This window comes from Peromyscus californicus, unplaced genomic scaffold (genome assembly GCF_007827085.1).
Source record: "Peromyscus californicus insignis strain IS unplaced genomic scaffold, ASM782708v3 Scaffold_15__1_contigs__length_86483966, whole genome shotgun sequence".
NCBI lineage: Eukaryota > Metazoa > Chordata > Mammalia > Rodentia > Cricetidae > Peromyscus > Peromyscus californicus.
The window spans coordinates 47,579,107-47,599,725 of record NW_026294447.1 but is presented as its reverse complement, the minus strand read 5'-3'; the positions used below and the strand labels follow the sequence as shown (position 1 = coordinate 47,599,725).

The window sequence follows — 20,619 nt, the reverse complement described above, 5'->3', positions numbered from 1 at the left end:
TGAAAGGGAATTGGGACAAGTTTGGAAACTCAGATGCTATGCTAATTGAAAACATAGAGTAGTCAGTTTGCCCAGAGTCAAAATCTCAGAGTCAGGTCTCTGAAGTTAAGTATGAACACAGGAGAAGGCGCCTGGGTCTTCTGGAGTTGAGTATGAGGACAGGAAAAAGCCTCTGGGTCTTCTGGAGTTGAGTATGAGGACAGGAGAAGGTGTCTGGGTCTTCTGGAGTTGAGATGAGGACAGGAGAAGGCATCTGGGTCTTCTGGAGTTGAGATGAGGACAGGAGAAGGCGTCTGGGTCTTCTGGAGTTGAGTATGAGGACAGGAGAAGGTGTCTGGGTCTTCTGGAGTTGAGTATGAGGACAGGAGAAGGCATCTGGGTCTTCTGGAGTTGAGATGAGGACAGGAGAAGGCATCTGGGTCTTCTGGAGTTGAGTATGAGGACAGGAGAAGGCATCTGGGTCTTCTGGAGTTGAGATGAGGACAGGAGAAGGCGTCTGGGTCTTCTGGAGTTGAGTATGAGGACAGGAGAAGGTGTCTGGGTCTTCTGGAGTTGAGTATGAGGACAGGAGAAGGCCTCTGGGTCCTCTGGAGTTGAGTATGAGGACAGGAGAAGGTGTTTGGGTCCTCTGGAGTTGAGTATGAGGACAGGAGAAGGTGTTTGGGTCCTCTGGAGTTGAGTATAAGGGGAGAAGCCCTCTGAGTCTTGCAGGCTTTAGGAAGTAAATGCTTTAGGAAGTATTATTCAAGTTCTACTGCTCTCTTTTGCAGTGGGAGAAGAGACAGTGACCTCGGGTCTTCTTGAGTTCTAGTGGGGCTTCGTTGTTCTCAGTAGCACTGCACTCAAGGTGGATTTGACATCTGGAATAGGGACTGGGAAAAAAGGAGCTTCCACTTGTCAGCTGTGCACATCAAGCATTTATCCTCCAACATGCAGCTGGTTCAGGATGAGAAACTGATACGCTGCCCGTCCTGGGAAGCTGGCCCTCCAACCAGGAGTTGGGGACAAAGCCAGGTGTTCTCGGTTGCAAGAGTCTGTGTTGGTTTCCATGTGGATGGGTCGTGATCAGGGAAGAGGGACTGGAATCTAGGACATATGCCATCACTGTTTTGACCAAATTCCAACATGTTTTCTTTAGTAAAATTTCCTTCATTTGTTCTATTTCCTTGAAACCATGTCAGGCCTTTACTAAATTTGGATCTCTTTTTATCAGTTTCAATGGAGTGTGTCTATGGAACTCCTCATGTAATATATGTATTTTCAGAGTATGCTGAGATTAACTGTGTTTTCTTTATAGGGACACATGGAAGGAGAGGTGTGGGGTTTGGCCACACATCCTTACCTGCCCATCTGTGCTACTGTAAGTGATGATAAAACCTTAAGAATATGGGATCTCTCTCCTAGTCATTGTATGTTGGCAGTCCGGAAACTGAAAAAGGGTAAGAGGCTCTCAGATTTCAACAGAGATTAAGCTGTCCCAGTCTTCTGACATTCACAAATAGCCATAGATTGTCCCTTGTAAAGGATTGTTGGAAATTCCCTCATCTTCCTTGGGCTGAACTCATGACATTCCATGGGCAGGGTCATGGGGCATGTTCAAGGCAGGGTGATTTTATTCAGTTTTATTACTGTTGTTTAACTTCTCTTTAACAATGTAATACCAATTGGAGTGAAGTATTGCCTTCACTGGTCCTATAGTATGAACTTACTTTGTTAGTTGACTCAGATTTGAATTCTAGTAATTGCTTCCGGAACTCTTGGTATAGGTGGTATTATTCAGGTTCTACTGCTCTCTTTTGCTTTTCCTTACAGTTCTGTAGTTAACAGCATTGGACATGTATCTGGGTTTACTTGGATCAGTCCTGCTTTATGCTTCCTGAGTTTGTGATCTTTTATTTTGTGTTAATATTGAAAAATTGTCTGCCAGTTAAGAGTACTTCTTTGCATTAGGTTATAGGCAGAACTCATGATTCTATACTTTTGATTTAAATATTCTTGATTAGCTATCTTTATTTTATTCAGCATTAGTTCAAGAGAGCAAGTTTGTTTTCCTAATTTGAAAGGGATATGTGTGAACCTTCTCTTTTTTAAGACAAAATCTCACTATGTCTTCCTAGCTGGCCTCAAACTCTGTATAGATTAGGCCAGCCTCAGGTTCACAGAGATCCACCTGCCTCTGTCTCCTTAGTGCTGGGATTAAGGGTATGAGCCATAACACCTGGTAGTATTTGTGACAATTGCTTAAGTTAATATAATTAGTTACTGATGTCATGCGGAGTTAATTATGAGACAGTGATGGAAGTAGGCTCTCATAAGAAAAAAATTTGACAAATGACTCAATTTTATAGCAATCAGAGAGCAAACAAGTATAGATATACAATATGGCTTAATGTTTATGCTCTTGAAAGTCTGAGAAATGAATATATTCTGAATATTTACCAGCCTTTTGTACTTGAAACATTGGAAAGTTCCTATTAACAGCTTCTTTTGCTGGAATGCTGTTGACCACCTGTAATCTCAGTAGAGGTGGTATGACTTCAAGTTTTAGGCTAGCCTAGGCTGTACAGTAAGATCCCATCTCAAAAGCAAAAACAAAACAAAAGCTCTAGTCTCCTGTAGTTTTAGTTTTTAATTAAAATCAATTCTGAATTTTTATGGAATTTCTGTTTTTGGATTCTTGCTGTCATTCCATGTCTTTCTCTGTAGCCCCACATCACTGTAGATCTCTAGGGATGAACTATCCTTATGTAAGTTCTCTCCCACCCATTAATGAATCTGTTGGCTCATTTTAATAATTGTCATTTTTTTTTGCATCAAAGCCAATATTCATGGGTTTGCCCAAGTAGACGTCTCTGAAAATAATTTCTCAGGCTACCAAGGGTGACAGTGTAGAGTTTTGTTTCTCTGTCCCCGTTGCCGGGAACAAAATGGCATATAAAATACAAGGCTTAGAAGGATATGGAAATTGGAAGTAGTATACATGAATAGGTGGCACAAATCTTTTCACACATTCCTGATACAGGAAAAAAAAATGTTTTTAAGAGGAGCTAGTATGAAATAGAGTTGTGTTTTATGAAGAGATTTTAGTATGATTTAAGCACGGGGGTTAAGAGTTGGGCAGTTTGGAAGTCACACTCAAGAGCATGCTTGTGGGCTTTCTCAAAGAGAGTTACATTTCATTGTTTTTTCAGCACCATATATGCCATTTTGGAGAGTTTGAAGCTATTATGTTCAGAGAGTTGCTAAGAAATGTTATAATCATAGGGAGATTCCCAAGGGACCTGATAGGATAACAATCCATAAGATAAATGTTTAGGTCACAGGGATGTAGGAAGGTAGAAGCAATAGTCTTGTTTGAGTTTCCCAGAGGCATCTGGGAAAACAGTAAATAAAGCTTTAGTTGAGATCATACCATCTTAGGCTTTAAACTTAGTTCATTGGTATTTTAACATTCTTATTTGAAAGTATTTATAAATAAAAGAAACATTGTCTCTATGTTGACAGCCTTTTGAGCAAATATGATCCATTGTGTTGGAATTTTTAGTTCTTAGCTGGCAAGAGGCTTCAAGGGGACTCTGTGGCGAGGGACCCTTTTCATTCTCACGATCCCATAATGTTTCCTGTTTTGGTATCCTGCTTCAAACCTGTGGATCGCATCAGCTTGAGCCTGCCTCCTCCTCTCTTCTGGTCATGAAGGATGTTTTGTTCTCTCTGTCTGTCCCTCCTGCCTCAGCTTCCTGAGTGCTAAAGTTATACCGAACCACCACATTCAGCAGAGAATAAAGTTGAATCGAATCACGTCCATGCCCCCTGTGTGGTATCATCTGGGCCACTGTACTGCTATAGCAGAGTTGAACCGTCTTGATGGTTATTTTGTGGCTTACAAACATGAAAATCTTTTTGTCTGTCTTTGCTCTAGAGCAGTGCTTCTCAACCTTCCTAATGCTGCGACCTTTAATACAGTTCCTCATGTTGTGGTGACCCCCAACCGTAAAATTACTTTAGTTGCTACTTCATAACTGTAATTTTTCTACTGATCTGAAGCATAATATAAATACCTGAAAGGCAGGATATCTGGTATGCAACTCATGTGAAAGGGCCATTTGGCCCCAAAGGGGTTGTGACAGTTGAGGAGCACTGCTCTAGAGACCGCCTTATTTTGACTCAAGCTGTGAGTCTAGTGACAGACGACACAGGGTGATTCTGAGAGTTCCTCAGAAAGATGAGCATTTCTTTACAAAGCAGCTGCTCCAGGTCAGACTTCTCAGATACCGAAACAAACAAACGTGTGTTGGCAAGGGAGTCTTAGAATTACGTGCAAGTTTGAAATCTCAAATCTTGTCACAGTCTAACCAAATGTTCACATCCAAATTTCAGAGTTCCCATTTCAGTGTCCTAATTTTCATAGAAGAAATGTGGTGAGGCTGTGTAATTAAACTGACATTATAATTTATCCACAAAGTTAAATTTGTGTTTAATTTTTATGGACCATTGCTTTTAAACTTGCTATGGGAACTTTAATAATTCCAGCTAGTGCTGAACACTTAAGACCTGAGCTGGTTGCTTCTCTCTATAAATGATTCATGTGTTCAGAATGTCTTGCACATTACCTTTCTTGTAATCATCATCAGCACAGTGTTCATAGGCACTAGCCACTTGAGCTCCCCAAGGCCTTAAGTAAACAGTCATCCCAGTCAGCAGCTGGAGATAACTTGGCTAACTGTGGTGCTTGTGTGTGCTTTCAACTTCTGGCATTTCATGGGCAAGGACTCAGACTGCTCAGGTCAAAGGTTACAAAGTGATAACTAGTAAAAGGCAGTTATTTACTAAAAGGCATAGAGAGGATTCTGGAGGGTCTAAAGGAATGAGTGAAGAAAGCAGATGCACTGGAAGGACAGTGGACAATGACAAAGGAATGAACAGGAAGAAGCACCAGCCTTCTCAGGAGGAATTCAGATCTCCTTCGAGGAGAGGGCCTTGATGCCACTACACCCTGTGCCTCCTGCCAGTGGTGAAGGACTTTCCCAGAGTGTGTGGACCATGGCCAGTCTAGCAAAGCTTCTGCTGTGATAGCACAGTCATCCACAGCCCCACCTCAGTCCCTATAAATCCATCTGCTGGCCCCACTACTCTCGAAGAAAGAAGCAAAGTCCCTTTCTTGAGTTTTGGCCTTGCAGTTTCCCTGTGGTAGTGGACCAGGGACTCCACTAGTGAAGGAATTGTGCAATGGGAAGAATAGTGTATTGAATATTCGGCAAGGGCAGCACACTGGGCAGAAACTAGAATACTATCTGCAATATAAGGCTGTGGGAAGATGTCTGCAGTTTAAAGTCCTTGTGTGGTTGGGTTGAACTGCTTTGTGTGCAGTTTCCTGGCATGTAATTCATACCATGTAAAAGGAGGGCAGTCCACATTGGCTGCTATGCAGTGTTGGGGACCATATGAGCCCCATTGTGCATGCAATTTCCAGTTGTATGATTTCGGCCGTGCAAATCATAGTCAAGTAAATAAGAGCAGTCCTGAACAATCAAATTCAGTTCTTGTCCTAGTCTAGTTGCTGTTACTGTGATGAAGTCCATGACCAAAAGCAACCTGGAGAGAAAAAAAGGTTATTTCTGCTCACAGCTGGGGTCCATAGGGAAGGATAGTTAGGGCAAGAACTGAAGCAAGATCCATGGAGGAGTGCTGCTTACTGACTTGCTCCTCCTGGCTTCCTCAGCCTGCGTTCTTACACACCCCAGAACTACCTGCTCAGGGCTGGCACCACCTACAGTGGTCTGGGCCCCCCATGTCAATCATCAGTCAAGAAAATGCCCCCACAGGCTTGCACACAGGCCAATCTGATGGCAGCATCTTCTCAGTTGAGGTTCCCTCTCCTCAGATGACTCTAGCTTGTGTCTAGTTGACAAACTAACCAACACAGTCTTGGCCAGAGGCTCAGGTCACAGGATAACAGGTTTCAGCTATGTCATGTCAAGTAGCAATTTGGGGTTCCTGGACAAAGCTTGTGGAAAGTTCCCAAAGGAGATGACTGTGTTATCTGTAGAGTCTCTCATTAATGGCTTTCCTGCCACAGTACCGTTCTTGGCCAAAATCAAGTTGGCTGACAAAGCAAAAGTATCTACAGGTTTCAGCTTTATATTATAGCATGGAAAAGAAGAATGGATTTGGGGTTGGCTGGTAATAAATGACAAATTCTATCCAGATTCATGTTTATAACCACCACCTGCATACTGTCACCTCCCCTGTTTGTACCTCTAGCTTGTCCTCCCGACAAGCAGATGGCAGATGGCTTTCATCATGTCTTCCATTGAGTTTCTTCTAGGCACCCTTAACTGAAGGGGTACATAACACATGTACCCATCTCAGTAAATGACATGACTGTTGGATGTGGACTTTGTCTTTTTCTCTTACTCCACAGCCCTTACTCAAGTCCTACCAGGTTTGTCTCCATACTAGCCCATTCCTGTTCGTTCCTTCACTACTGCCACCTCGCTCTAGGTCATCACTTTCTCTTGATTCTTAAGTTGCAGCCATCATTCCTAGATTTCTTCATTACCAGTGTATGCTTGATAATTAGATGATTACTTATTCCCAGTTCAGTCTGATTTTTCATTCTGTAACAGCCTCATCCCTCCCTCAGATTATATGCTAGTTCTGAATGCTTTAGGGTTTTGCCTATACTTGCCATATGTCTTGCTGTTAGGTTAAACCCATTATTATCTAAAGAGATATTTATCAATGTAGCCTGGCCCCTTTTGAAATGAATAGTAACATCATTAATAATAAACAGTATTACTATTACTCACATATAGTTTTGAAACAGATCTTCCTAGCTTAAACTAATAATTGCCTAGTATCCTTTTTAATTTCGGAAGCATTGTTTACAAAGATGGCCTTGCCTCCCACTCCCACCCCCAATCTTCACTTAGGTCTTTGGCTTTTTATTAGTTAAAAATTCTCTTTCTTGCCGGGCGGTGGTGGCGCACGCCTTTAATCCCAGCACTCGGGAGGCAGAGCCAGGCGGATCTCTGTGAGTTCGAGGCCAGCCTGGGCTACCAAGTGAGTTCCAGGAAAGGCGCAAAGCTACACAGAGAAACCCTGTCTCGAAAAACCAAAAAAAAAAAAAAAAAAAAAATTCTCTTTCTTTTTCTTCACCTTTGTGTTAAGTGAAATAACTACGTTTTTGTTAAGGTTAGAAGCTAGTTTGTTTTAGCAGAATTTCTTGACTTTCTTTTATGTTTATTTGAGGCCATAATAAATACAGGTTTCTCTGTATAATTAGAGGTCCTTAAAGCACATACCTTAACCATGTGTATGTGACAAGAAATTCCCTGATGCTTTCCTTCTTTTTCAGGTGGGAGGTGCTGCTGCTTTTCCCCTGATGGAAAAGCCTTAGCTGTAGGTCTCAACGATGGAAGCTTCTTAATGGCAAATGCAGACACTCTGGAGGATCTTGTGTCCTTCCACCACAGAAAAGATATTATTTCAGATATCCAGTTTTCACCTGGTGAGATTGCATTGAAATTGTATTTGATTATTAGCACCCGTCTAGCAGTGAGTAAATGTATCAATGTGTAATAATTTTCTAACTTACTTTATTTCAGGCCATACTGTCTCTTTCTCTCTGTCTCTGTCTCTCTCTCACTCTGTGTGTGTGTGTGTGTGTGTGTGTGTGTGTGTGCGCCAAATGTGGTTTTTCAGTTTGTGGTATATTTGCATGTGTTCTGTGTATACTAGTAGAGGACAGAGTTAGGTGTCCTGCTCAATCATCATCCCCTTTAGTTCGTTATGACAAAGTCCTTTACTGAACTCGAAGCTAGGTTACGTGGCAAGGTCAACAGTACTCCTGTCTCTATCTCCAACAGCGTTGGGGTCACAGGGTATAACCATGCCCAGCTTTTCACATGGGTGTGAAGAGCCAGACTTAAATCCTCATGTTTTCATTGCAAGCACTCTTACCATTGACCACCTCTTCAGCCCCAGAGTTTTACTTTTTGATTGGGCAGCGGGGTGAGGTGTGAAAGCCCTGTGCTTGGCAGGTACAAATGTCTTGTTTAATCTTAATCCTTATGCCACTAATTTTCCAAATGACTTGGGGCCAGGACACTTAGATGGACTTCAGTTTTCATGTTTGTAAATCAAAGCAGCCAGATAACTACTTTTTGATATCGTAATGCTTTTGAAATTGCATTACTTTAGGTCACCAAGTTCTTTGATTCATTGTCTACTACAGAGCCAACTATGATGTAGGAATTACTAATGATAAGACAAAATTTCTTATGTTGATTTATGTCCATTTCCTCTCAAACTTAGCAGGATTTTTTTGGAAGGATTGATTGTATTAAAATTGGATCATACATGACTCTTTAGAATTTTCTGTCCACTGAACTAATGTGTATACTAAGAAAATGTACTTCATTTTTTATTAATATTCTTGAAGAAATATATTGTCATTTGATATCAACATTTATGTCTGATTATAATGTAACTTATGGGACCCTTAAGATTTCCCCCAAAAGATAAGTAAAGTTACCTGTAGTTGCGGAGTTAAAAACGCCTCCCAATGTTTCCATTGTAGGTTCTGGGAAATACCTAGCTGTGGCATCCCATGACAACTTTATAGATATATACAATGTGGTGAGTAGCAAACGAGTGGGAATATGCAAAGGAGCTACCAGCTACATCACCCACATTGACTGGGACACTAGAGGTAAGACTGTGCGTGACTTAATATTCACAAGAGCTTCATGTACTCTAGTGTAGCTCTTTAGAGGAACAGGCATGATTCAGTCCAAGGTGAACACTGTAGAAGTTTAGACTTTTCAGTAGTTCATCTAATGTCTGTCAGATGAGAGTACAGTAGATGTTAAGAAGTTAATTTTAAAGTAATTAAATTTTATATGAGAAAGAAATTTATCCATAATGTCCTGATTTTTGTCAGGTGAATTTCACACATTTCAAATTTGGAAATAGAAATGTTAGTGAAGATTTTAAAAGTACTTCTTCCATTACTTAATATACTGTATGTTTTCTAAAAATCATCGTAATCTTATGGCATAGTATTCAATGAGTACTTCTTTGCAGAATGCATAGCATATAATGCTTTGAAAATTTTGGACAAATGTTAAATATTTTAAATGCCCTCATTTTAAAGGATATCTCACATTTTCAATTTTGTAAAGTTCTTATTATAACTTAAGACTTCTCACATATCCTTAAATGGTTCACTTGTACTATTAAAAAATTGGAAGCAGTCGGGCGGTGGTGGCGCACGCCTTTAATCCCAGCACTCGGGAGGCAGAGCCAGGCGGATCTCTGTGAGTTCGAGGCCAGCCTGGACTACCAAGTGAGTTCCAGGAAAGGCGCAAAGCTACACAGAGAAACCCTGTCTCGAAAAAAAAAAAAAAAAAAAAAAAAAAAAAAAAAAAAAAAAAAAAAAAAAAAAAATTGGAAGCAATTTTAACAAAAAAAAAGTTTCAAGTTTTTTTTTTTTTTTTTTTTTTTTTTTGGTTTTTTTCAAGACAGGGTTTCTCTGTGTAGTTTTGGTTCCTGTCCTGGATCTCACTCTGTAGACCAGGCTGGCCTCGAACTCACAGAGATCCGCCTGCCTCTGCCCCCCAAGTACTGGGATTAAAGGCGTGCACCACCACTGCTTGGTGTCAAGTTTCTTTTTAATGTGAATAGCAACTAAAATAGTTTTTATCTATCTGCCAACATAAAAATAAGCCTTTTATGAATGAAATTATTTGATTATATGGGAATTAAGAGGATGCAATGATGTTAATATATTCACGATAGAGGAAGCTGACCTAGAGCCTTGCACATGCTAGTCAAATGCTCTAACACTGAGCTTTGTCCCTACCCCATTTCTGATTTTTTAATTTCAGACAGGGTCTCACTTAATCCCAAAAGTTTGCCTTGAATTCACTCTGTAGTCCAGGCAGTCCTTGAATTTGTGAGTCCACTGCCCTAGTCTCAGCCTTTTGAATGGCCTAAATTACAGGCCTCAAACTTAAGTTTTCCTGTAAAAATACAAATAAATATACATGGAAACATAGCTGTCACTTCATAGGGTATAAGAGATTGCTTGTTCTGGAGCCAAATATGAGTGGCCATGGCCTAGGAAAACAGACTCAGGTTCCCCAAATACCATGTTCCAAGGTAGTAACACTTATATGAAGTTTTCATAATCAAAAAGCAAGGAAAGTTATAAATCAAGACATTTAAAAAATACATTTGTGTGTAGACAAGGTAGATGGGTTATGCAGAGAGGAAGCTCTGTTTAAGGCCTCAGCTGCTGGCTGCAAGCATTAGTCTTTGGGTTGGTGGAAGCTAGGGCTCTGAATATTCTAAAAGGGCTTACCTAATTAATAGTGGCAAGCATACTAGGTCACACGCAAAGGTGAGTAGTAAATGACTACTTAGGGGACTAAAGCTAACCCATGATAACTTGTCCCCAGACCAGAAAATTTCCGCTCTCCCTAGAGAATTGCACAAGTTCTGATCTGCCTATGAGATGTGTACCACTTCTTACGTTTTGTTTTCTTTCTGAGAATTTCAGTTCAGACTCACGATATTTGTATTTATGTGTTTAATATATCTGTAACTTTAATTTTTTTTCTTTTAAGGAAAGCTTTTACAGGTCAACACTGGTGCTAAAGAGCAGCTATTCTTTGAAGCTCCCAGAGGAAAAAAACAAACTATCCCCAGTGTGGAGGTAGGAAGATGGTGATGCTTGTAGTGATGCTTCTGTGATTGACATTGGTTGGAAAGCTGAGGCCTCCAGTTTGGATAGGTTTGTGGGTGGGTTTGTTTTATTGGGCTTCATAGATACCTAGATGGGTAAAGGAAAGAGACTTTTTAAAACAAGGAATCCAAGCCTGATGGTGCCTACCTTTAATCCCAGCCCTTGGGAGGCAGAGGTAGGCGGATCTCTATGAATTCAAGGCCAGCCCGGTGTACAGAGTGAGCTCTAGGCTGGTCAGGGTTTACACAGTGAGACCCTGTCTCAAAAAAGAAAATAAAAGGAATATAAGGACTTGTATACTTAGCTGCACTCAAATCACTGTCCTAAAAGGACAAGAAGCATCCCCTGGTAATAGAGGATGTGCCATCTCCTTTGAAGTACTGTGTGTATGACATCTTTTGAAGACTGTGTACCTAAGATGTTTGTTCTGGCAGGTATGTATGAGGGTGAGAGAGGGGGGTGGAGGAGAGATGGGGAGGGAGGAAGGAAAGAGTATTATTCTCAATTTTTGTGTCTGATAATATCACTAATTTGGCATGACCTAGGAAGAGATGCTCAGCAAATTTAATGTGAAAGGGGCTTAATAAAGAGTCTCTCAGAGTTCTTAATTTCTAAACTGCTTGGAAAATATGTTTATGATACATTAATAGAGACTTAGATGCATAGTAAGCATTGTTTTGGCTAATCTTTGGAAAGAATCAGTTTTACTTATCACTGTTGCTCAGCAGCTAGGACACATAGTATGTATATAGCAAGTATGTCCTGAATAATATTATGTTGAAATTCAATTCTCTGAGGGTGGTGGGGCTGGGGAACTATACAACCAACTAAGGATTTAGCAGTTTTCCTGTTAAATCTTATACAGTGATAGAGAAGTGTTCAGACTTGCCATACTAAGTATTAGAAACTTACAGCATGTTTTTATATTTTTAGGTGGAAAAAATTAGTTGGGCATCATGGACAAGTGTACTTGGTTTATGTTGTGAGGGAATTTGGCCAATAATTGGAGAAGTCACAGATGTAACTGCCTCTTGTCTCACCAGTGACAAAATGGTCCTAGCCACAGGGGATGATTTGGGATTCGTGAAGCTGTTTAGATACCCAGCTAAAGTATGTGTTTTTCTTAACTTATCTAATGATCATTGTAATGAAAATGGTGAAGGTAATATAAATTTCACTGTTTTAATATTAATAATGCATACATAGTAAGTAATGTTGTATCACCAGAGGTTTGGAATTGTGTTCCCTATTCTTGGCATCATATTTATAGCTTTTATCTAAAATAAGTATTATAGTTTACTAAACTGTAACTTGGTTTGTATGTTATGTATTATACAGTGCCTTGTTATATATGGTATATTGTATAGTGGTTTTCATTATTAAATAAACAAATATCCTTCCCTCAACATTTCTTTAGCCACTATTAAATAAATTTTATAATTAATTATAAGTATAGATATAACTTAAATATATATCATTAGGAGTCAATATAAGCTTTATAAATGTAGGTTTTATATTATAAAATAAGGCAATTAAATATTAAATATTTAAATAAAATTAAATAACATTGACTTAATGTGATGTTTTTTTTTTTCTGAAACCAGATAGTACAGATTCTTTACAGTGCTCCATAACTTAGGCTGTGTTGTTTAATTTTCAATTCGTTTTTTTTTTTTTTTTTTTTTGGTTTTTCGAGACAGGGTTTCTCTGTGTAGCTTTGCGCCTTTCCTGGAACTCACTTGGTAGTCCAGGCTGGCCTCGAACTCACAGAGATCCGCCTGGCTCTGCCTCCCGAGTGCTGGGATTAAAGGCGTGCGCCACCACCGCCCAGCTCAATTCGTTTTTTTACTAACCTCTGTTCACACTACTGTGAAACATCAGGCTCTGCTTACTACAAAAATAAAACTTGTATGTATAGTACAAGTGCATTTACTTCCTAACTATCATATATTAAGTTATATATTGTAATCTAGCATCAATATGAACATAAACAAAATTTGAAGTGGGATGCTAAAATAATATCATGGTATTTGGCTCATGGTAACCTCAGCTGCCCATATCAGCATTTTTTTTAGATACTCACTGAAATGAAAATATAGGTTTAAAACTTCTTATTGGGAACTCAGGCACTCAAATAAACATCCCAGACCTGGGGATTTCGATCACAGTATGGAGCTTATGCAGCCTGTTTGATCCCTGATGGGAGAAGGGAGGAGAGGAAGGGAGAGAGAGCTCACTGTAGCAAGAAGCACACAATCTTAGAGAAACTCTATGTTTTGAAGACAGATTCCTCCTCAACTTAAAAAAGGGGGGTCTTTATTAGATTTATTTGTGGGGAGAAGCATATGTGCCTCCTGGCCTGCATGCATATGGGGGCCAGAGGACAGCTTGGAGAGTCGGTTCTCTCCTTCCACCAAGTGCTTGTGAGGATTCAACTCCAGTCACTGGGCTTGGCCACAAGCTCCTTTGTCTGCTCAGCCATCTCACCAGCCCTCTAATTTTCGTTGTCTTTTTTCCCCCAGAAAACTCACTGATTTTGCTACTCACTATGTTTTACTTACTTTAAATAAGGTTTTCACATTTTTTTTAATTTATTTGAATGTGGGGGGTGGGTGGGTATATATGCACATATGTATGTATGTAGTGTGAGCATGTGTGTGCCATGGCGCATGGAGGTCTGAAGATATTGCTGAAGTTGGTTCTCTTCCTCTCCAGTAGGCTCCTAGAGATCACATTCCCATCAGACTTGGCAGCAAGCACCTTTATCTGCCGAACCACCTCCCTGACACCTACGCTTTTTTACTTAAGAAACTTTATTTTAACAACTTTGAGAAGATGTTCACTTAAAACCTGCTTATAGTTTATTGATCTCAAATTTACTTGCATAACTAATCTTTCGTAGGTCTATAACTTAAGAGTTCTGTATAGTAGAACTCTTCTACTATATAAGTTCTCTATAGTAGAGTACCTATTGCCTACTTAGTAGGTGAAATACCGGAGGACAAAAGAAAGAAACAAACTATGTGTATGTAGTATTTATCAAAGAAAGCACAGTGAATTGAAGTGACATATGATTGTGTGTGTACATATTATATATCTATAGATATCTATAGATATATAGATATCTATAGATATATATAGAGAGATATATATCAAACTTTAAAAACAAAAGTTTCAGTGCTAGAGTTCAGAAAGAATGTTTGAATTCGTTTTATTTTCAGGGAAAATTTGCAAAGTTTAAGAAGTATGTGGCTCATAGCACACATGTCACAAATGTTCGCTGGACTTATGATGACAGCATGCTGGTTACCCTGGGAGGTGCAGATATGTCTTTAATGGTATGGACAAACGAAATGGAGAGCTATCGAGAAAAAAAGTCTTGTGATAGTGAAGAGTCTGATATAGATTCTGAAGAAGATGGAGGTATATCATTTTAAAACATTTAAACAAAAATATAGAAAAAATAGCTCTACTGATTTAAACTACAGAAGTTAAAAATAAATAATAATAGTGTTTGAACAATTGTGTTATTAGTGTTTGGGTCAGTTTACAACAAAATTGTTTTTGTGATTTATAACTGGCATGTATTGATTACTTAGATAGTCACTATCTGTAAGACAGCCAATAATATTTTAAGTGCTATTAAAAGCCTTTATGTTATTGAGCTTTATATTTTAAGATAATTTTTGTTTTCTTAATATGCCAGTAATATCAGTAATTATAAAAACACAGGATGAATAATTTAATCATCCACACTTAACAGTTGAAGATATATATTAGCGTAATTATGCACTTATGTACATAATATTTTTAATAAAAATGAGGTGATTGAACTCATCTTTGTAGCTTGTAGCAATGTACAGTTAGTGATAATTAGTAAATATCATTATGTATTATTAAATAGTCTTCACATAAATTTTTCTAGTAGCATATTTAGTAATGTGGCTTTAACAATTTATTTTATACTGTTGGAAGAGGTTGAATTTATAAGAATGTAATTGATCACCTTATTATCACTTAGTAACATTCTGTTTTGATGCTAGGCTATGACAGTGATGTGACAAGAGAGAATGAAATTAGTTACACCATCAGAGCCTTATCAACTAATATTCGCCCAATGCTGGGAGTCAAGCCTCATTTGCAGCAAAAGGAGCCATCAGTTGATGAAAGGTAATAAGAAAGTTTAAAGTTAGATAAGAGAAATGATACTGATATAAAAAATTGAATAATATAATTAAATGGATTTCCTGTAGAAGCTACTAGTAGTATTCATTTCTGCAGTTGTGAACCACTGTTAGAAAATATCCTTCAGTACTCTTGGTGTTTACACTGTCTATATGTAAAGTTACTATGATTGGATTAATATTATTTTCTGACTTTCATAAGTGTGTGATAGATTGGGGAGGAGATAAGGTGTGACTCAGTCTCTAAAAGCCCTCAATGAAGGATCAGCTATTACTATTTCAAAAAATTTACCCAAAAGATGAATTGAAGTGGAATTTCTTTAATGGAAATTACTGGTCTTGATATAGAATCAGCACATGCAGAGCAATTTTATGAAAAGAAAACGCTTGTGTGTTTCTGTATGCACATACAAGTACATGTTTGCGTAACTGTGAATGAACACAAGTGCTGGTGCAGGTCAGAGACAGAGCGTGGCTGTTGGCTGTTGTTTCTCAGGAGCCATCCTTTGTTTGTTTGTTTGTTTGTTTGTTTGTTTGTTTGGAGGCAAAGTCTCTCGCTGGGCTGGAATTCCCCAAGTAGACAAGTCTGACTGACCAGGAAGTCTCAGGGTTAACACCTGTTTTTTGTTTTTTTTGACATGGGTTCTGAAGATTGAACTTAAGTGCTCATGCTTGTGAGGCAAGCACATTACTGACGGAGCTGTCTCCCCAGCCCAGCAGAGAACTCTCTAGTAAAGTCTTTGCTAAGAAGGGAATTTGGCCAAGTGTATTCCAAGTCAAGGATGGAGAACAGTGAAAGGCATTTGGGATTTGGATGTGTAGCTCAGTGAGAGAGCACTTGCCAGCACACCTCAGGCCTAGGCTCTAGTCTCAGAATCACAAACAGAACAAACAAGCCTATGGTGTAGACTCCACAAGTGAAGAGGTTTTAGGAAATAATAAAAGACGTTGTCCAGAAACAGTGAGAAGCAGAGGTAGTGGTGGGTGGGGTAGCAGCGACTTCCAGAGACGGCTATCATGAAGGAAACTTTGCCATGAGAAGTTCGTGTTTGATGGAAAACATGAAATCATGAAATGAGGGCCTAAATAGTCAGGGCCGGGGATGAAGTTAGGGGTGACCGCACCTAATAATGGGGAAGGAGCCCCCGAGGCACTCTGAGGACTCACTGCTGGCAGTATTCCCAGGGAAGGCTTGCAGCTCCTTTCTGCTTCAGGTACTCAGTTTGTCCATAAAACAGCCTAGGTAACAACGGTGGGCAGTCATCTGAAGAAGAGTCAGAGGCCGAGTGTGCGTTTTGTTCTGGGTGAAGAGGAGAAGTATAAAATTGTTAGGAAAGTCATTCATACTGTGATCTGAATACGAGTATTAAAATTCCAGGGTGAGGCAACTTGCTAGAAGATAGTGTCTAGTGCTAAGTTCATACATTTGGAGCCAGACAAAACGCTGAAATACCCATTTGTGCCATGTATCGGTGTGTGACCTTGAAAAAATATTCATCTCAACCTGTGTTCGTCACAGGCAGAATGAGAGCTATAATCCTTATCTATGGATTATTTCAAGTTCTAAATAACATAATCAAGAATTAAATATTAAGAATTAAGAAACAGATCTCTACTAATGACCACACTCATTTAATGAAAAGAGGGTAGGCTGGCATGATGACACACATCTGTAATCCCAGCACTTAGGAGGCAGAGGCAGATAGATCTCTGTGAACATGAGGACAGCCTGTTTTACAAAGGAAATTCCAGGCTAGGCAGGGCTACAAAGTGAGAGCCTGTCTCATTAAAAAAAAAAAAAAAAAAAAGAAGAAGAAGGAGAAGGAGAAGACGACAGAAAGAAAAAGTAACCTAAAATACTAATCCTGAGATTACATATTCACAAAGTAATCAGTACTACCTTAATATTTATTAATCACAGGAATGGAGCACATACAAACAAATATGGGTTTTGTAAATTAAATATTTGAAAAATTAGTATTATTTAAGGAAATTTCTATCTCCCACATAATGAAAAGTAAAAAGTGCCATAATCTCTTCCATAAGGTCTATTGATTTTTTCAAGGAGAAATTTTATCATTCATCAGCTCAGTTTGTTATATAACCTAACTTTACTCTGGAAGACATAGTTTGTCACAGTAAAGCAGATCTCCTCTTCATTGGTGAAGCGATCCATGTGACGGCAGATGGAAAGGTTTCCCTGTTTTGAAGAGTTCTTTAATGCTTTCATTGCGGCAGCCATTTCCGTTAGTTAGTTGTTTTTGTTGGTTTTCCTGAGACAGGGTCTGATGTTGTAGCCCAGTCAGGCCTGGAACTCCCTGTGTGCGGTACCCCGGGCCTGCCTCCTCCTGTGCATACTTCTTCTGCCTCTGCATCGCAGGTGCTGGTAGGAAGGTGTAAGCCGCCATGCCCAGCTCTCGTTTGGACTTTTTGCAGCTAACTTCTCAGAATTAGTCCTGAAGTGTTTTTTGCATTTCATTCTAAATTTCTGTAGTGCCAGTTCTGCTAAGTTCTTTTGAAAATGCTGAGGCAGATGACACTAATGTGGCTCAGAAGAGCCTCATTTTCACACACAAAAATGATAAATAAGAGGAGATAAAAGGCAATACATACTCTGCCAGTTTTGAATGTATTATTCAGAGTATGCTTTAGTTGTTTAAATAGTTGTTTTATATTTTAATATTAGTCGTTAAATATTAATCAGTTACTTCATAATCAGTTAAGCCTTGAATCATCTACTTTAAAGGAAATATTTGTAATGACTATTGATTGCTACTGTATTTAGTTAATACTTTGTGGATTATTTTGCTGAATGATTTTAATAGTGATATGACTTTCTTTTTTAGTAAGTATTTTATAGCAAGTATTTTGTATCTAAGGTAGTTAATTTTTAATCAAATTTCTAGTGTTTTAATTAAAATATCCAAAATCCATTATAAACTTAGAAATTTTGTATTTTCTTAAAGTTCTTTTGCTGTTACTTTTACTCTGCTTACTTACTGTTATGTATAGTCACCATCAGTTTCTTACGTGTTTCCCCACTTTCTTCTCCTTTTTGCCTTTCAAAGACAGGGGGTAGTAAGGTAAGTGTTTTTAAAAAACATGTCCTATCAAAATGTTTATTAGTCTACTTTGATTCCGAGAGTATTTCAAGATATTAATTTTTGCTGTAAAACATTTAGTTACACTTGACAAAACCAATTAGAAAATGAAATGTGGGGGTTATTGTGGAAGTAGGTCTTCATTATAATTTTACAAATGACTGTTCATGAATCCGTGAGTTTTAGTACTTCCTTTAGATGCCCGTGAAAACTAACATAGTCGTATGTATTTATCAATGAAAGTTTATTCACTTTATAAACCATTTGTTCCATTTAATGATGTTTAATACACTCATTCATTTTTTAAAAATGCGGTAATTATGGTATTTTTGTGTTTAACACAATTATATGGATAAAAAAGACTGTGGGAGCGCTGGCTTACAGCTGCCTTCAATGAGATGAAAGTGTCTTCAGAGCAATTCTAAAGGAGACAGCATGGAAATGAGCCAGTTTTAGAAGGAAAAAAAAGATGCCACTTTCTAGAAAAATGCTGGGAGATACGGATGAAAAGTGCATTTGAGACCAGATTGTTCAGAAACCCAGTCAGTGTCCTTGAATAATTTGACAATGGAAATTAATTGTCTGGGAAATTCATTGTGTTTTCAACAGAGTAATATATGCACAAATGACTCCAGAGTATGGCTTGATGTCTGAGCAGGACCACATAATCTTACACGATTTTAACAGAAATGAAGCATTCACACCTAGTATGGAAAGTAGTGTTTCCTTTAACTGAGCTCCATGTTAAAGGAAACCCTGGCTGTTCTGAGTACTGTAGAAGAAAACACAGAGTGAAAGAAGGCTGTTCTAAGACACTCCGTTATCTAGGAATCACTTGTTTGAAACATGAAGCTAAGTGGAGCTGTAATTGCTGTCTTGGATATGGACAGCTTTTTACGTGAAGTAACCTCACTGTCACAGTGTGCTTGGACAGCCATCTGACAGGAAAGCTGCGAAAGGAGACACCTGTGCTCCCTTTCAGTTCTGTTAGTCATTATGTTGTCATATCTGTCCTCCCACTCCTGGGTCTGAATCCAGGCCTCAGGTGATAGGCAAGTGTTCCACCACAGCTGCATCCTCAGACCCTTGTGTTTTGATTTGATTTGATTTTGGTGTTTTGAGACAGAATTTTGAAGTGTAGCCAGAGCTGGCTGGCATTTGAGATCCCTTCTCACAGCCGCTAGAATGCTGGATTTCCATCACATACCCCCTGCCAAGCTTCATTCTGCTATTAAGGGAATTTTTTTCTTGGGGAGTGGGAGAGATGTGTTTTGAGACAGTCTTTCTCTGTAGCTCTGGCTGCCCTGGTACTGATAGTGTTGTTCACGCTAGCCTTAAACTCACAGCAATCCTCCTGCCTCAGCTTCCCAGAGTGTGGCATTATAGATGAGTACTACCGCACTCAGTTGGCATTCTTCTTCTTAATGATACTTCCTTTTTTAGCCAAGTCTCAAACTCAGTAAGACCATGAATGACTGAGTCTGACTGCTTGAGTTGATACCAGGAGAACCTTCTTAGCTGTGAAGGATGGTCTCATGAGACAGTTTCTTTTTTCTTTTTTTTTTTTTGGTTTTTTTGAGACAGGGTTTCCCTGTGTAGCTTTGCGCCTTTTCCTGGATCTCGCTCTGTAGACCAGGCTGGCCTCAAACTCACAAAGATCCACCTGCCTCTGCCTCCCGAGTGCTGGGATTAAAGGCGTGCGCCACCACCGCCCGGCGAGACAGTTTCTTTAAAAGCAGCCCAGCAGTACCTGGCTAAGGTTCTCTTCTCCTTCCTTAAGAACAGAGTCAAGAGGAATGACACTCTAAAATTTATCACAGCACATTCTGAATTCTCATATGTCTTCATTTTTTAATCTTCTGGTTTCTCTGCCATTAATGGATTAATTTAAGCTTTTCTTAAGTACAAGCCTTTAATGTATGAAATATAGTTTATCTGTGCTAAACCTAACAATATTTTATTATGTGAGATTCTATAATCATGTTTAAAATTCAAACATGTGTTATAATCCTTTTCCTTTTTTCCCTGCTGCTGAAAAGAGGATCCAGGTAACCCTGTCCTTGTTATGTTTACAGGACCAGACTTTGTGTTTTTGTCAGCTCTCCTGTCTGCCCTTAGTGAGCAGTGATGCTTCGTCTCCACCTCTGCTCCCACTGCCTCCCTCCAAAGGAGCAGCATCTGAATTGTTTAGCTCACATAAGTCATTGTATTACTAACATTTTGTGCATCCAAATTGTATAATTTTACAAGCCAAATAATTTCATTTTAGGCAATAATAGGATTTATGTAAATAATCCTTATAAAATTAGAATATGCTTAATTGTTACGTAAGGTTATAGAAGTAAAGCTTGCTAATGGGATTAGAATTAAAGCTATGAGGTACTTACACGTTGAATAAAGTTCACAAACAAAGTTGACTTGAAAGAAAAGCCAGGCTTTCTGTCATTTTTTTTAACTAGTTAAGGTAGGAATATTCCAGGTAGGAATATAATTAAATATTACACATTTAGTTCTATTTTTACTTAAGAATATTCAAAAATGTGAAGGTTTGAACTTTAAAATTCTATGTTTACTTTGGAAAGTT

General features: G+C 38.8%; 1 protein-coding gene across 7 annotated transcripts in view; it reads left to right on the top strand.

The window, feature by feature from the left end:
- Eml5 (EMAP like 5) overlaps nt 1–20,619 on the top strand; it is a 115,352-nt gene that overhangs the window by 70,113 nt on the left and 24,620 nt on the right. For 5 of the 7 annotated variants that reach the window (XM_052738733.1, XM_052738732.1, XM_052738734.1 and 2 more), the window contains exons 21-27: nt 1,298–1,439; nt 7,358–7,510; nt 8,582–8,713; nt 10,632–10,720; nt 11,684–11,860; nt 13,972–14,173; nt 14,794–14,920. In XM_052738733.1, the coding sequence (XP_052594693.1) occupies nt 1,298–1,439; nt 7,358–7,510; nt 8,582–8,713; nt 10,632–10,720; nt 11,684–11,860; nt 13,972–14,173; nt 14,794–14,920 (1,022 nt within the window). Of the gene's footprint in view, nt 1–1,297; nt 1,440–7,357; nt 7,511–8,581; nt 8,714–10,631; nt 10,721–11,683; nt 11,861–13,971; nt 14,174–14,793; nt 14,921–18,002; nt 18,018–20,074; nt 20,084–20,619 lie in introns of those variants that run through there. The other 2 variants (XM_052738737.1, XR_008218341.1) reach the window with 2 other exon arrangements.